Below are 18,459 nucleotides of genomic sequence, written 5' to 3'. Positions count from 1 at the left end.
CCCATTTGCACACCTGTTCCATGGTCAGACCACAAAGTTATCCTCACAACCCTCAATATCAACAACCCACCACCTCAAACTACTAACAAAACCACTATCCACTTCAGGAAACCATGCTCGCCAGACATACTCAGTGAGAAAATGACTGAAGCATTAAAGCAACTAGACCTCACAGACCCAACAACTGCAACTACCTCTTGGATCAATATTAACAATAAAATTGCAGATCAAATCTGCCCAACTACAACCAAAACCATACAACCTACACTAGACAATAGGAAACCTTGGTTTACACCCGAACTTAAATCCCTTAAACAATCACTTAGAAAAAAAGAACAAAGCTGGAGAAAAAACCCAACCACCTCAACACATGCCATCTACAAATCCCTCCTCAACAACTACAGGAACACAATCCTTAGAACTAAGAAAGAATTCTACAGAGAAAAAATACACCACTTTATATTCGACTCAAAAGCTCTATTCACTTACGTCTCCTCTTTAACCAAACCATCTCCTCCTACTATCCCAGACCACCAAGCTCTCAACAAAGCAAACGAACTAGCCAACTACTTCAAAACAAAAATCACCAACCTTACTCAAACCATCACTTACAACAGCCTTACCCTAACACACCACCTCACATCCCTGCCACAACAAACCACAAGCCTGGATTCTTTCGAGCTCACTTCTTCACTGGAGATTGAAAACACACTCAAAAAATTCAAACCTTCCTCCCACCCATCAGACCCAATACCAACAAATCTCCTCATCGCCATACCAAACACCATCTCAAAACCAATTGCAGAAATTATCAACGCATCCCTTTCTCAAGGTTTAGTTCCTAACCAGTTAAAATTGGCAATACTGAAACCATTACTAAAGAAACCAAACGCCTGCCCTTCAGACCCTGCCAATTTTAGACCCATAGCAAACTTACCACTTATCGCTAAACTGATGGAAAAAATTGTCAACAAGCAACTATCAGATTATTTGGAAGATCATAACATTCTATCCCCAGCCCAATATGGATTCCGAAAACGCTTAAACACCGAATCTCTCTTACTATCTCTCACTGACACAATCCTCGTTAATCTGGAGAATAAACAATCTTACCTGCTTATTCTTCTGGATCTTTCCGCTGCATTTGACACGGTAAAACACTCCACTCTAATAGACCAACTAGCCAACATAGGGATCAAAGGCACAGCCCTTAGATGGTTCCAATCCTTCTTAAGCAACAGATTCTACAAAGTGAGAATAAACAACAAAGAATCGCATCCAATCTTAACAGAGCAAGGAGTCCCACAAGGATCATCACTCTCACCTACCCTATTCAATATCTACCTCCTCCCTCTCTGCCATCTACTCTCAAACCTTAAGCTCACCCATTACCTCTACGCAGACGACATACAAATCCTCCTTCCGATTACAGAATCCCTTCAAAAAACCATCACGTACTGGAACGAATGCCTACAGCCCATCAAAAACCTACTCTCAAGCCTCAACTTAGTATTGAATGCTAATAAAACTGAAATGCTCATTGTCTCCCAGGATCCACGCACAATCTCTTCCAGCCTTTCTCTACTAAACACAAACAACTCATTCTCATCTGACGTCAGAGACCTTGGAGCATGGCTTGATAATCATCTAAACCTAAAAAAGTTCGTAAACAATACCACAAAGGACTGCTTTTACAAACTGCAAGTCCTCAAAAAACTTAAACCCCTCCTTCACTTCTCCGACTTCAGGCTAGTACTACAATCCATCATTCTTTCTAAACTCGACTATTGCAACTCCTTGCTACTAGGTATACCCGCCAACACTATCAAACCATTACAGATGGTTCAAAATTCAGCGGCTAGAATTCTAACTAGCACCAACAAAAAAGATCATATCACCCCAATCCTTCGGAACTTACATTGGCTCCCCATTAAACAAAGGATACTCTATAAGGTACTCACTATCATCCACAAAGCGACAAATAAACTAGCTCCCATCTCATTAAGCTCTCAACTACAACCACACACCTCCTCCAGACCAATCAGAAGCGCATACAGAGGAACATTGCAGGCTCCACAAATTAAATCATCATTGAGCAAACGAGCGCTATCTTCAGCAGGCCCTCACCAGTGGAATATGCTTCCCCCAGATCTTAGACTAGAACCCAGTCATCAAGAATTCAAAAAAAGATTGAAGACATTTCTCTTCCAACAAGCTTTCCCAGACGATTAATTTTACGGTGACGAACAGACTTCACAATTCCTAAGTATCCTAATTACCCTAATTATGAACACGGCATCAAGTACTAATTTTAGAATCTGCTACTGGACAATTACCGTTAAGCTCAAAAATTTACTATATTTTATATATATATTTGGCATTGCTTATATTTATATTTATTGATACGTTAAACAGTTAAACTGTCTTTATAAAATATTATATTGCTTTATTTATTTCCAGTTAAACTATTATTACTTTATTTAGCACTATGTTAAATTGTCAATCAGTTATACTGTTCCATATGTTCCTCGGTTCCATGTAAAGCTCCGCTCTCTGTTGAGCAGTTCTTCGTTTTATGTAAACCGGATTGATTTGTAGTCCCTACAAGAACTTCGGTATATAAAAATTAAAAATAAATAAATAAATAAGGCACCAAAAAAATAAACTGTAAAATGAAGCAACAAAGATCAGAGTGGACTCTCCTGAACAATATACCCCCAGGTGGGCATCTGGGCTGATCCTTGGTACTACAGGAACGAAAAAAGAACTAAATTTTCCTTTCCCTGTACGTACCAGGATCAGTCCAGACTGCTGGGATGTACCCAAGCTGCCCTAAATGGGGTGGGACCCAGCGAGTCCCGCTCGAAGCACACTGCTGCCAAAAGAATCCACATCCGGAGCGCGGACATCCAAACGGTAATGCTTAGCAAAAGTGTGCAAGGATTTCCAAGTAGCCGCCCTGCAAATTTCTTGAGGCAACACACATTGGCTCTGCCCAAGACGCCGCTTGCGACCTGATGGAATGAGCCTTGAGACCATCCGGCACCTGCCGCCCGTGACTTATGTACGTTGAAGCAATAGCTTCCTTCAGCCATCGGGCCACAGTAGTCTTGGAAGCCTTACACCCTTTCTTAGGACTGCTCCATAAGACAAAAAGAGGATCAGACAGTCGAAAGGTGTTAGTCATCTCCAAGAACCGCAGAAGAATCCGGACATCCAATTTTCTCCTCTCTCAGCCCTGAGGCGAACTCCTATCCACATACAGAAAGGCTGGTAACTCAACTGACTGGTTGACGTGGAATGTCGAGACCACCTTTGGCAGAAATGAAGGTTCCGTCCTAAGCGAAATCCCAGAGTCCGAAATTCTCAAGAAACGTTCTCTGCAAGACAACGCCTGAAGTTCCGACACACGTCTAGTAGAACAGATAGCCACGAGAAACACAGTTTTAAGCGTCGAATCTTTCAAAGTGGTCCATTTGATAGGCTCAAAAGGGGAACCGCAGAGACCACGGAGGACCAAATTCAAACTCCATGAAGGACAAACCGCTCGTACCAATGGATGTAAATGTTTGGCACCCCGCAAAAAACACGCGACATCTGGATGCCCCGCAATGGAGGAACCATCCACTTTCCCCCTTAAGCAGCCTAATGCCGCAACCTGAACCCGGAGCGAACTATATGCCAAACCTTTTTTCAAGCCTTCCTGCAAGAATGTGTACTATAGAGGCCTGTCGTGGAGACACCTTCAACCCACTGCACCATGAATCAAACACTTTCCACACCCGGACATAGGTGAGAGAAGTAGACTTCTTTCATGCCCGGAGAAGAGTGGTAATCACCACCTCCGGATAGCCCTTCTTTCATAATTGTCTCCTCTCATAAGCCAAGCTGCTAGACAAAAGCGAGCCACCTGAGCGAAAAATACTGGACCCTGACGCAGGAGATTTGGCAGATGACCCAGACACAAGGGGCCGTCTACCGCCAGGTTGATCAGGTGTGCAAACCACGACCTTCTCGGCCACTCCGGAGCCACCAAAATCACCGGCCCCTGGTGGGATTCTATTCGCCTTATCACCTTTCCCACCAAGGGCCACGGAGGAAACAGAGGAGAATGCCGGGAGGCCATGGAAGGACCAGGGCATCCACCCCTTCCAATCCGTGCTCCCATCTGCGACTGAAGAAGCGAGCCGCTTTTGCTTTTTGTCGAGTCGCCATCAAGTCCAGCCGGGGGATCCCCCACTGGCGTGTCAACAGCTGCATCGCCTCCTCGGACAATTCCCATTCTCTGGGATCTAACCACCGGCGGCTGAGAAAATCCACCTGCATCTTGTCCACTCCGGCGATATGAGATACCGCTATGCGGGTCAGATTGCATTCTGCCCAGGCTATCAACCTGTCCGCTTCGGAAGCCACTGGCCGACTCTTTATGCCCCCTTGATGATTTATGTAAGCCACGGTGGTCGCATTGTCGGATAAGACCCGTACCGCACGGTGTTGGACAAGCGGACGAAATTGGCGCAGCGCTAAATGAACTGCCCTGGTCGCCAGCCGATTTATGGACCACTTGGCCTGCTGAGGTGTCCATTGACCCTGAGCTGATCGCGACTGACAAACTGCCCCCCAACCGGACAGGCTGGCATCAGTTGTCACGATTATCCATTGGGGATTTTCCAAGTCCACACCCTGAAGCAAGTGATCCGGGACCAACCACCAGTCTAGGCTGGCCCTGGCCGGTTCCAGCAACGGCAATGTCAGGTAAAATTCCTCCGACTTGGGATCCCAACAGGAAAGCAATGCCCTTTGCAAAGATCTCGTATGAGCAAAAGCCCACAGAACCAACTCCAGGGTAGCTGCCATAGAACCAAGTACTTGTAAATAGTCCCACACCTTGGGCAAGGAGAGGTCCAACAGACTTCAAACCTGAGACAATTTCTCCATCCTCGCCCAAGGCAGAGAATCCTTGCCCACAAATGAGTCGAAACGGGCTCCCAGGAATTCCAACGTCTGGGACTGAACCAGCTGGCTCTTGGCGTAATTGACTATGCAAGACAGACTGCACCGCCATCCTGCAAAGCTCCTCCGACTTCGCTCGAATGAGCCAGTCGTCCAGGTAGGGATGAACTAATATTCCTTCTCGTCGAAGGTACGCAGCCACTACCACCCACTATTACCTCTGTGAAGACTCGTGCCGTTGCCAGCCCGAATGGGAGGGCGTGAAACTGGTAATGCTCTCTCAGAACCGTGAACCGAAGGAACCGCTGATGGTGGTCCTGAATTGCTATGTGAAGGTAAGCTTCCATCAGATCCAAAGAAGCCAAAAACTCTCCTTTGTGGACGGCCGCAATGACTGATCTCAACGTCTCCATCTGAAAGCGAGGGACTTGCAATGCTCTGTTGACCTTTTTTAAATCCAAGATCGGTCGGAACGAGCCCTCCTTCTTGGGTACCACAAAGTAAATGGAGTAACGACCAGTCCGACGCTCGGCTGGAGGAACAGAGACAATCGCTCCCAGGGCCTTAAACCGAGCCAGTGTTTGAAGAATTACTTGCTGTTTTGCCTGAGACCCGCAGGAGACACTAGAAACAGATCCCGAAGCGGACGAGCAAAATCCAAAACGTAACTGTGATTTATAATATCTAGAACCCACTGGTTCGACGTGACCTTGATCCATTCCTCTCGAAACAGGGAGAGCCGCCCCCCGATCTCCAGAACAGAAGAATGAGCCGGCGCACCTTCATTGGGGAGCTTTTTTGGAGGCGAAACAGAGTTGCCTGAGTGCTGAGGCCGCCTGCCACGAAAGGAGTGCGCCCATGACTGTGACCTTGCAGAAATTTGCAGAGGAGCAACAGAAGAATCCCTATCTGCATGGAAATGGCGCTGGCCTCGAAAACGACCCCAGAACGCGCCAAATGAGCGAGACAGTCTGGGCTTGTCCTCAGATAGCTTGTAAACCTTGTCGTCTCCCAGGGCCTTAATAAGCTGCTCCAGCTCGTCCGCAAACAACAGCTTCCCCTTGAAAGGAAAGGAACCCAGTTGAGACTTAGAAGAGGCATCAGCTGACCAATTACGGAGCCACAGTAGCCGTCATGCGGAAACCGCCAAAGACATGGTACACGCAGAGGTACAGAGAAGATAGTACAGCGCATCCGTCATATAGGCAACCGCCGATTCCATGTGGTTCGCCTGCTCTGCTTCTCCCGGGGGAAGCTCCTGGGACGTGAGCAACTGTTGAATCCAGCGGAGGGTAGCTCTCTGCATAAAGCTGCTCCAAACAGCGGCCCTCACTCCTAACGCGGATACTTCAAATATCTGCTTGAGCAAAATTTCCTGCTTCCTATCCTGAAGATCCTTGAGAGCTGTCCCTCCCATCACGGGAATTGTGGTGTGTTTAGCTATGGCCGTAACAGCTGAGTTCACCTTAGGAATCTTGAGAAGATCCAGGGATTCACCCGGTAGCAGATAGAGCTTTTCAATGGCTCTGCTAACCCGCAAGGAGGTTTCAGGTGTATCCCATTCCCGGGACATAATCTGGAAAAGCTTCGGGTGAAAAGGAAAGGATTGAGGCGGTGCTCGAAGTCCTGATAAAACCGCATCTCCAGGAGAAGAATCCGTCACCGCTGGTGGGACAGGAATCTCCAGTTGTTGAAGAACATATGGAATCAACGAGTCCAGTTCCTCCTTGCGGAACAAACTGAGCACCTGCGTATCATCCCCATCCACAGGAGCGGCAGTATTTACATCATTGCTCATATCCAATTAGGAGGGGACCGGATCTGCTGGATCCGGAGGTGCAGAAGGTAGCGGGAGCCCCACGTCTGGAACTGGATGGGAAGGCCGCATTCCAGTATTCCCTCATCCCTCCGCCGGCTTAAAAACCTTAGCCGGGGAGGGGTACTGCGCTTCCTAGTCAGCCTCAGCCTCCAAATATGCCTTGTGTAACAGTAAAACAAACTGCAAAGAAAATGGGTGCTGTTGCTTTAAGGCCCCCCCCCCCCCCCCACGGGAGGAGCTAAGTCCGAAGGAAGTGCTGAGGGAGGACCTACGTCAGGCTGTAAACCTCGGGGCCTCTGAGGACTCGGAGAAGGCGGGGAAGGTGGAGGAGAATCTCCTCCCTCTGAGCCCTGCAGATCAGGATCAGATTCATGCAAGATGGCCGCCGTTCCTGCTCCGAGCGGGGACGAGGCAGGCCTCTGCCTGCGAGCAGCCTGACCGCTCCCCGAGCTGTGCGACCGCGGCAGAGCCGACTTTTGCCCCAAAATCAGCCACTGAGAAGACCCCTCGCCCCGGGAATACATGGGGAGAGGAGGCCTTCGCAGGAGAGCCACTGAGCCGGCTCCCCACAAGCTTGACAACGGGACCCGTGCGGAATAAAAAAATCGTGCGAAAACTGAAGTGAACTAGGTGGCGTATCCACCCCTTCCAGAGGCCCGGAAGAAAGCAACAGGCTATGGCTGATGAAGAAGGTACAGTGTTACCTAGATTCCCCCATTTCTGTTTTAAAACCCTTTTTTTTTTCCAATCAGCCACCCAGCAGAGGAAATAACGTCTCTGCATTCACCGTACAGGCAATTGCACCCCCCAGAGGAATGATGGCATCTCGAGATCTGTACAGAGGGGAGAGGGACCGGCCCACCGGTAAATCTCCCCCCCCCCCCCAACTCACCGGGAAAAAAAGGGGCAATCTTCGGGTATAGAGGCCGTATGGCACTGCCCAGCCTTGCCTGCTCTTAGAAAGAGTTAGGTATACTTTCCCTGTTTTCACTTTTTTTTTTTTTAAACTTACATTAGGTTGATCTAGTCAAAGGTATAATCTAAGTAGAAAAGCTGTTGTAGGAATTAAGCAATAGATTTCTGTAAGGATCAGGATCGCAAGTTATGCCCTTCTCTCATCTGCTGGAGTCAGAGAATACAGGAGGATCGCAGGTGGCACACCGGTATATCTAGGGGGTTCTTTTCAGCTTTTCTCTGACTCCATCTGCTGGAAGGGAAGCATAACCCAGCAGTCTGGACTGATCCTGGTACATACAGGGAATGGGTTTTCAGGATCGGCACCAGGCATGCCACATTTGAAAACTTGTTATGAGTAATGTATAACTGTCACTAAATAAGAGGCTTAGCCAAGTCCTTCTGGTGCAAAGCCCACGCTTCCCATCCCTGCTGTAGGGACAGCACACAAATGGCTGTGTTAGAAGACACTTGTGTATGTGTTGGGAAAGACTTGTTGATTTCAAGGTCAGAGTCTGAAGAAACCAAAGTCTGTCAGTGCTGATATTTTTCTAAAGACAGTAAAGCGATTTGCACAAAACTGTTTTACTTTCGTAAATTTAGTACTTGACGGTGTCATGTTCACAGGGCAGGAAACTGAATTCAGTTCAGTTCAAAACAGCTCCAAGGTCCCCACTCCAGAGTCTCTATCACCTGCACTACCCAATGAAACAGTCCCCACACTCTCCAGCCTACTCCACAGCCCTGATCATCAACTCCACTGACCCCATCTAACTCACACCCTAGCCCACATTAACCTGCTTCACCCACCTCCCTAGACTCCACATCCCCCAGCTCCATCGATCGCTTTCTCCCATCCAACATTCCAGCCCCACCCTCTCCAGCCTACCCCTTGCTGCCCCTCAAGACTATTCTATGGCACCACCCAGTACAAGAACTGAATTATTTTTAATTAAGTTTACATCAGGTATAATTCCATTATGAAACTAACATTTTTCAAATCTGATGCTCATCAATATGCCTGAAGGGAACAAAGATGCACAATACCATAGGAAGAGGGAGAGTTAGGTTCAGCTGCTCTGCAGATTCAGCACACCATGGAAGCAAGGTCCGAGTGCTATGAATCCAGTACAAAGGGAGAGCAAACAGAATCCCACGCCCATCTCACCCCTAGAGCCAAGTGCAGAAAATTATGCAACGCTTAAAAAGACAGGAAAAACTTTCACATTCGCAATGTTTGGGAAAAGCTTAAACATGGCGCCGGAGATGAGAAGCCAATAGTATGACCAATTTAGTGTATTCGTCATGTGGCCCTCCTAGCTGCTTTCTGAACTTTTAAACTTGTACCTTCGCTGTGCTGATGTTGCCAGAAATCTCCAGCTTCTTCATCCTCTAATCCCCAAAGCTGAGCGGCGGCATACTGAGAGCACATCTGTCACTATTCTTCTCTCAGTGGCTTTACTTTATCCCCTCTGTCATGCACTGGAAGTGGCTTTCTGTAGTTACCTTACTAATCTCTCCACTTTACCCATCTGCTGAAACAAAGGGTGCCTATAGAAAGTCTTCACACCCTTGTACATTTTTCCCCCAATCTGTCTTAAAAAAAAATATAAATCAAAATGCATTAAAGTAGGAGTTTGTTTCACTGATCTAAACATACTCTACACTGTTAATGTGAAAAACAGTTACAGAAATATTCCAAAAGTAATTAAGGATTTAAAAAAAAAACAAAAAACAAAAAACTCAATATTTGGTGGAAGCTCCTTTATGCAGCAACAACAGCCACATTTAGGATAAAAGTCTACCAGCTTTACACAGCAAGATGGTACAGATTTTTGCCCATTCTTCTCAGCAAGACAGCTCAAGATCTCTTTTTTTAATTGAATTTAAAAGTTTACACACAAATAACCTTAAACATCATTTCAAGTACTATGTATTGCAAATAGAAATACAAAGGAAAGATTCCACTGCATCTTTAAGAAGCCACAATAAGAAGTAGGAGGGGACAGGGAATCCAAGACCGTCGCTGAGCATGGAGCACGTTTAAGCAAAAAGGAAAAGGAAAATTAAGAGAGGAACAATCAACTTCATACACTGGCTTCTAAGCCTCAAAGCTCACTACCAACATCTCCAGGATACACCCAGGATTTTACAATCTAGGGAAAAAAAGGAAAGATGCGACAGATCAAAACACACATGAAGATATATTTACAGGGGAAACAAATTACACCATTGCACCAGTAGCAAAACTTCTTGGCGCATTGCCAGAAATTTTTTCCCTTGTTCTTGAATAGACCTTGAAATGTCCGGAAACAACCAAATGTGTCGGCTATGAAATAAAGCTTGCCTATTATGAAAAAGTCTTAATAAAGAGCCCCTGTCTTGGGAGAGGGGGAATTACCAGGCCCATCATCCTGTTAAAATCTTCCTCATCCACTGGACCTCTGCAGAATACCTGCAAGGGCACAGCTGTCTGCAGTCAAATGACCCATTTTCTGGGGCATTCCCAGTCACTGTTCCCCTATACTCTTGCCAACTGGTAGTTAAAAACAAAACAAAACAAAAAAAGCCTACTAGTGGGCAGTAGGCCCTCAGATGGAACATATAAAATCTCCAAGTGATATTCCTTAAAGATTCCTAGTGGAGATCTGGTACTAATTTTAAGGAAATTTAAAGCACAAACATTCAAAAGTATAGCAAAGTTTTCAAAATTTTCCACCATCCAGGCTAACACCAGGCTATCCTGGAGTAATTCCACTTGGGGCACATGCTGTTCTGAGCAACCAGTCAGCATTTTAGGACCATATTTGCATGTGAACATTCATGGTTAGTGACACTAAGGAAGTTACACAGCCTGCTCAAGAGACGACAGTACTAACCAAACTGAATCTAGAGTAACACTGGCGCGTGTAACCAAAGGGGACCTGAAACCCAGAAAGTGCTGCAGGCACCATTAGAGCAGACAGCAAAGGAAATCCCTCTGGCTCCATCATTCTCCACTGCAGCTTGGATTCCCAGGCTGCCCCACGATGGCCCCTCCTCGAACCTCTCTTCTCTCATCCAACTGCCAGGCCTGGCTCCTGTGACAGTTTGCGAGAACGCTCCCCCAGTTGTTGACACAACTCTCTCGACATTTCCTGCAGCGACAAAGCTTCCCCACAGCACGGCACTGAGGGGAAGTCGCTGCCAGAGAACCTGGGACTCAGATTTCAATGCCCGTATGTGAGGCCACTTGCATATCCTCTCTTGCTGCCAAGGACTCTCATCCTGGCGTGTCTCCAGATACCTGTGTAACCACGCAGTCTTCGTCCAACGAGAAGGGTTCACGCAGGCACTACTGGGGAAGCCCCCTGATTGTCCCCTTATGTTTGATCATGAATAATGTTAGAAGGCAAAGAAATTTTAACAAGAGAGAGAGAGAGCTCCAAATATATCCTCTCACCATCTTGGATCTCCCCCGAGCTCAAGATCTTTCCAGGAAGCTGGCAATTGTCTGTGGACTGCAGTCTTTAAATCTTGCCACAGATTCAGGTCTGGGTTTTGATTAAGTCACTCAAGGACATTCACTATCTTGTTGCTGAGCCACTCCATTGTTGCTTTTGCTTTGTGCTTAGAATCACTGTCCTGCTGAAAAGTGATTCTTCCCACGTCACAGGTGTATACAAGATAATGCTTTATTGTAGGGATGGTGTTGGCAGGATGAATTTTTTTTTTTTTTTTTTTAGCATGGAGACCAACAAGTTTCACTTTGGTCTAATCAACCACAAAAACTTCTCCCACATGCATGCAGTGTTCTCCAAGTGTTTCTTAGTAAATACATGGCTCATAGGAAAATTGTTTTTTACCTGCTAATTTTTGTTCCTGTAGTACCAAAGATCAGTCCAGACTCCTGGTTTTTGCCTCCCTGCCAGCAGATGAAGGCAAAGAAAGTTTCACTGACACTGTACATAAATCCAGTGTGCCACATGCAGTCCCCTCAGTATTGACCTGTCCCCAAGCCAAGATAACAGCAACAACCATACATTTCTAAGCAAACTCCTTCCCCTCCAACAAGCCAGAAGATGACGTTGCCCAAAAAGACAATGGAAAATTAATTTCACAAATTTAACATAAGCAATCAGCATTGAAAACCTCCAACAACTCCACACTATATACAAAGCAACAGTACGAATGGCAGACTCCCCCCCCCCCCCCCCCAAAGTAAATGGGCAGACCTGTGGACTGATTTCTGGTACTAAGGAATGAAAATTAGCAGGCAAGAACTAATTTTCCTTTCCCAGTACGTACCCAGATCAGTCCACTCCTGGGATGTACCTAAGCTCCCCTTAACTCGAGTGGGACCTGGAGAGTTCCACTCACAGAATACTCTCACCAGAGCACATGGAAGCCAGAGCCCCAACATCCAAACAATAATGCCTAGAAAAAGTGTGCAGTGACTTCCCAGTAGCCGCCCAGCAAATTTCATGCAGCAACACCTGCTGTGACTCAGCCTGAGAACGCATCAAGTGTGCTCCTAAACCCGAAATGTAGGTAGACTCAATTGCTTCCTTCAGTCACCACACATTTGTAGCCTTAGACGACTTATTTCTCTTCTTTGGACCAGTCCACAGTTTAAAGAAGTGATCCAATCTACAAAGACGTAGTATGACCTATTGAAATTATAAGTGACTTTTAGATACCTCAAAAATGCACACCTCCCATTTAAAGAGCCTAAGCTTCCACGCTTGTGGCATAAAGGAATCCAAATCCAGAGAAGCTGGAAGTTCCACTGCCTGACTAAGATGGAACACAGAGACTGTCTTAGGAAGACGACACCATGAATTTTATTTATTTATTTATTTATTGGTTTTTATATACCGCTGCTCAAAGATATCACGTCGGTGTACATAGAACAAGGAAATACGCCTGGGCGTTTGACAATAAACGAATTAGAACAGGAAAATTAAAATATGATATGAGGATATATTATAACGAACATCGGTAAGTAGTCATTTACAGAATTAAATAATAATTATAAGGAATAACTAAAGAATAAAGATACCCTTGAATCTGACATTGGTAGGAAGGGATCTCAACACGACAGCACCTGGAGCTCTGAAATTCTCCTGGATGAACAAATAGCCACCAAGAAAACACTAAGAATTAAGTCTTAACTAGCCCTCTTTAGTGGTTAAAACTGAGCCCCACTCAGTCCTCTAAGGACTAGATTCAGTTTCCAAGATGGACAAATGTTCCCCACCTAAGGACTCAAGTTCTTAGCTCCCTGAAGAACCATATAACATCCAGATGTGTGGACAGAGGATACTCTTGTACCTTATCCCCAAGACAACTCAATGTAGCTACCTGGACTCTCAGAGTTAAAGGCCAGTCCTTTGACCAGAACCTTTCTGTAGAAAATATGCGACACCATACTCTGAACAGGCTGAGGCTGTACTCAGTCAACAGCAGACCAGGACTCGAAGATCCTCCAAATTGGCACATACATCAAGGATTTAGAAGATTGCCTAATCTGCAATACTATGGAAATAACCATTTCAGAATATCCCCTCCATCTCACTTGTTTCTTCTCAGAAGCAAAAGCCTTGAAATAGAAGTGAGCCACTTGACCCGAAAATATTGGGCCCTGGTGGACAAGAGTTTACCAGTGTCTGAACCTCAGGCGCCCATCTATGGCCATGCTGATCAGATCTGGGAAGCATGGTTGATGTGGCCATTCTGGAGCTACCAGAATCATATTTCCTGGATGTTTCTCTATCTGTTGTAATTCCTTTTCTACCAGAGGCCACGGAGGGAAGACAAAGAAGAATCGCTCAAGTCCACGGCAGCAGCAGAGCTCCAATTCTTTCCATACCATGTTCCGTTCAGTGGCTGTAAAACGTCGCCTTTGTGTTCTCTTTTGTTCGGATACCACCCATCTTCCATGAATGAGACTCATCGCTGCCTCAGACAGATCCCATTCCCTGGGGTCTAACTTTCTCTGACTGAGAAAATCTGCCTAAACATTATTCACTCCCGTGATGTGAGACACTGCCAGCAGCTCCAAGTGCTGCTCTGCCCAGAGCAGTGGTCCCCAAACCTGTCCTGGAGGGCCACCAGCCAGTCGGGTTTTTGGGATATCCTCAATGAATATGCATGAGAGAAAATTTGCATGCACTGCCTCCATAACATGCAAATTTTCTCTCATGCATATTCATTGTGGATATCCCAAAAACCCGACTGGCTTGTGGCCCCTCCAGGACAGGTTTGGGGACCACTGGCCCAGAGAATCAACTCCTGGGCCTCTCAAGCCACTGCCTGATTCTTGGTTCTGCCTCGACTGTTATGTAGGCCATCACCATTGCATTGTCTGATAGGATCCGTACTGGATGGCTGCGTTAACCTTGGCAAAAAAGGCAAGCAACATGAAATGCACCGCTCTCGTCTCTGATTGATAGATCATAAGGCCTCCTTTTTTGACCAACTGAGCTTGCCACACCACCCTCCATCTGGAGAGGCTTGCATCGGTGATGACTATTACCCAATTCAGAACCTCCAATTCCGCACCATACTCTAGATTGGTGTAAGTAAGCCACCACGAAAGACTGTCCCTGGCTTCTCCCTCTAACTGAAGAGGAAGATGGGACTCTTACAATAACAGATTCCAGCGGGAGAGGCCATATGCACAAATGCCCAATGCATTAATTCCAAAGTCAATGCCATAGAACCCAGGACCTGTAAATAGTCCCAGATCCTGGGCACCGAAAGCTCTAGCAGAAGCCTAATCGGACTCTGCAATTTCAGCACTCTCTCTCTGCCCCAGAACCCTGCTGCTGCACAGATTCCTCTAACTAGTTCTTAATTGATTCTTCATCCAAGAGTATTTGAATCAGCTCAACTACTGTGACTGGACACAGGTAGGTGCCATTTAACTTAATTTGGGCCTTAAGGCAATTTTTTGAGCCAGAGCTAATTTTTTTTAATCAGAACTAATTTGGGTTTGCTGTGACAAAGAGTATGAAGACTTATGCAATCAAGACTTTTGTTTCTTATTATTACAGTAATTACTTTGGAATATGTCTAGAATTGATTCATTGATCTACATAATATACCTTACTCTTCATCTTGGAAGAACTCATACTTTAATGCATTTTGATTTGTATTTTTTTTTTAGACAGCAGAATGTGAAAAGTACAAGAGACTGAAGACTTTTACAAGGCACTGTATTCTCCTGCACAGAGGAGCAACTTACTTTTCTCACTGTATGTTCCACGGATTTTGATCTCGGTCAGATTGTGAAGAAGCTTTTGGAATTCAAAAGGGCTGAGTGCAGGCCTCCACGGGTAATCTGTTGCCTCATGAAGCCTATGGGGAGAGCAGACAATTTTTACTTTCAGGTTATAAAATGTTACCACAGCCTACCAAGGTCTCTGAAACATGCATGTGGTGGCTGCATCTAGGGAGGAGCCATTCAGTTTCTGTTTATATAAATGGATCCAGATGTGTTTGGGATGGCCATGACAGCAGATTACTTTTTTTTTTTTTTTTTTTTTTTAATTCCTTTTAGGCATAAAGAGGACTACAAAATACAAATGGCAACAGGAGAGGAGCTCAGGTGCCCTTGATATGCACCACTGGTCACCCCAACTCCAACGTCATCCAGATTGTCAGGGACAGAATCCCAGCCTGTTCAAGAGAATTTCTCACACCACCCAAGTATTTCTCAAGAAGCAGAAAAGGTCTTAAAGGAACGTAGAGGATTGAATGTCCGACAAAAAAATGAAAATCAAGTCTCCAAACCAAAGAACTTAAGACTGAGGCTTATGAAAACAAAGTTCTTTCCTTTCCCTTTAAATATAGAATTACCTTCAGCTTTGAAACATCCACTTGTCTGCTGCAAATGTATTTATGTTTTTATTTATTTATTTTAAGGAGGGGGGTTGGAGAGAAGTCCTAGGCTGTGGCATCTTCAGCTCTGATCAGGGTCCCAGCAGGAGATAGCTGCATCTTTGGCCCAGATGGGACCTGGAAGGACAGCAGCAGGCAGGAAGAAAAGAAGGGCAAGGGTACTGAAGGGGAGAGAGAAAGAGGACTGCACTTAAGTGGAGTGGAGCAGCAGAGCATAGGGTTCTGGAGGAGGAGAGAGAAAGGGCTGCAGGGAGGAGGGGTACGCACTCGCCAGAGAAGAAAGCAAATTTGCTTACCTGTAAACAATGTTCCTTTTTCACAGCAGGATGAATCAGCCAGCTCACAGTAAACGTCTTACTAAGTATATGCGGAAGACCCTACACGTGCATGCTGCCTCGTGAGCCCCTCAGTTTCTTCCAGAGCTTAAGCTTTAGGGAGGTAGTCAACTCTCCAGGGAGGCAGGTGTCTTATGTATGGTCGATTCATCCTGTTGTCTAGGGAGAACCCTGTTTACAGGTAAGCAGGCATGAGTCAGCCATATTACATGAAGAGTCCCAAACTGAGGGGGACTCTTCATTATGGAGCTATACTTAAGACAAACTGGCTCCACCAGTGGAAAGCTGACTACTAGGTGAACAGGTTCTGGAGAACTGCTTGACCAAAGTTACTATCTCCCCAGAATATGCTGTCCAGACAGAAGTAGGAAGTGATGGTGTGAGCAGACTACCAAAAAGCAGCTTTGCAAATATCTTCTTTGTTTCTAAGGGATGAAGAGAAATATAAAATCCTTCCACCTGTTGGTGATATGCTGCAATGGTGCTGACATAAATCTTGATTGAAGAGGAGCAGAGACCTTAGAATGAGAGAAGAATAGATACTGAAGTGGGCTCTTCAGGCGACAGGAGCGAAGATCTCACTAGACAGACCCACATCATGTTGAAATACTCATCCACTTGAAATTGTATTATATTCTGGTTGAGGGCTTTCTAGCTGAAATTACCATGTCCTCCACCTCCTTTAGAAGGAATAAGGAGAAAACTACTGAATATTCAACATCCAAGCTGTGAGGACCAGTGATGGCAGGTTCTTCTGGAGCTATGATCCATCTGTTATGCTCTTAAGGGTTTTCTCTCACATACTCTCAGGCAAGAGAATCTTTGTCTGGATGGACAGCCAAGTTGCCATGCCCTGCATAAAATGGGAGGCAGGGACTCATATGCACTTTGTAAGGGGGCTCTTTGAATCTGGTTGTAGGCCAGCCATCACAACACAACTCCAAATGACCTACCTTCTGGGAATCCAGAATACACTGGCAGAGTGCTGTAACCGCATGGGTAGTCCTTGGATTAAAAGATCATAGACCATTTGTTCAGTCACTGGGGAATGCTGGTGACTGACCTGTTTGCCTCAGAGGACAACAGAAAGATCACAGTTGTGCTCCATGCATCTAAGTAGCTTCAGATCAGCTCCTGATGCTGTTGTGTTAGACTAGAGGACCTGTCTACTCTATGCATATTTGCCATTTCATCTCATTGCCAGTACTGTACAGAAGGTTCTTCAGGATAAGATTATTTCTCGTAGCACTAGCCTGGCAACAAGCGTGGTGTAATATCTCATCTATCTTTCAGGTCAATCTCTGATTCCCCTGGGGACATCTCAGATTCCCATCAAACAGGAGGATGATAAGCTCTGCAGTCTGTGAGTGGACAGGGTTTAAGAGTGAAACATCCATACAGCTGGTCTAACTTATCCAGCTAAGTAGCGAGCTATATACGGATAGTCAGAGACACAGCCATGCTGCTGAATATCCCTTGTAATTTAGCTGGGTATGACTTATCTGGCTAAGTTACTTAACCGGCCAGTGTTCAATATTGGACCTAATGTTATATATGGCTCACAATTAGTTGGAATGTCAACTGGCCTTGTATCTGTTCAAAAATGTTGTATATTTATTTAAATTTTTAAATTTTTTTTATTATTTTTTTTAAGCCTGCTTTTAACGATCCAGTCCAAGTATAATCTTAGATGGAATGTCAACTGGCCTTATATCTGTTCTATAATCTTGTAGCTCAGCATCTTTAACTTACAGCATGTGTGTGTCTAAGAAAACAAGTCCAAGGCTAAAGCACAAATGTTATGCTTATATATTATTTTTTTGATCAACAACTTAGGAGAACAAGAATGAATTCATGTGTGACATGTCAAAAAAAATGTTTCTCTGCCACTTCACCACTTTCTTTTACAAACCAAGCAGTGGGAGAGGTAAGCATAACAGTGTAAGCTGTGCGCACAAGAACCCCATGCACACAGTAAAACATAACACACACAAGAGATCCTGATATTATTTGCACTAAACTGGCTCGTAGCACACAAATTTGAGTTCCGGTGATGAAAAAAGTTAGACAAAAACATTTTTGTGCACATAGCCTGCCAAAATTTAGAGGGAACATAATCATCACTGCTTCGCTCCGAGAAAAGGAGCAGCTCACTGCTCTATCTTGCAACATGACTTCAGGTTCTTACCCAATGGCACTTAAGCAGGGCCTCCATTTTCCAGGCATGGTACTGCTGTATCCTTGGGGACATCCTAGCACAACTGCTGCAGTGGAAAGTATAATGACCCAGGACTAGGCAGCAATAGCAAACTGATTTGAGTATCAGTAATGGACATCTGGCACCCACAGATACAGGCCTTAAAAACACTGACTGCAGTCTTCTTGAGCTTTTCCGAGTTTTTTTTACTTTTTTTTTTTGAGAACTGAAAAGGTCTGTTGAGGAGCTGCCAAGGCAGTGGCAAAAAAAAAAAAAAGATGCAATGAGGTAAAATCAGGCCAAAGAATCGACCCATA

General features: G+C 45.3%; 1 protein-coding gene across 1 annotated transcript in view; it reads right to left on the bottom strand.

Annotated features, from left to right (window-relative positions):
* LAMC1 (laminin subunit gamma 1) overlaps nucleotides 1-18,459 on the bottom strand; it is a 367,470-nt gene that overhangs the window by 94,753 nt on the left and 254,258 nt on the right. The window contains exon 11 of the mRNA XM_029618808.1: nucleotides 14,955-15,067. Within this exon, the coding sequence (XP_029474668.1) occupies nucleotides 14,955-15,067 (113 nt within the window). The remainder of the gene's footprint in view (nucleotides 1-14,954; nucleotides 15,068-18,459) is intronic.

This window comes from Rhinatrema bivittatum, chromosome 10 (assembly GCF_901001135.1).
Source record: "Rhinatrema bivittatum chromosome 10, aRhiBiv1.1, whole genome shotgun sequence".
Classification (NCBI taxonomy): Eukaryota; Metazoa; Chordata; class Amphibia; order Gymnophiona; family Rhinatrematidae; genus Rhinatrema; species Rhinatrema bivittatum.
This window is presented reverse-complemented; position numbering and strand designations above follow the sequence as displayed.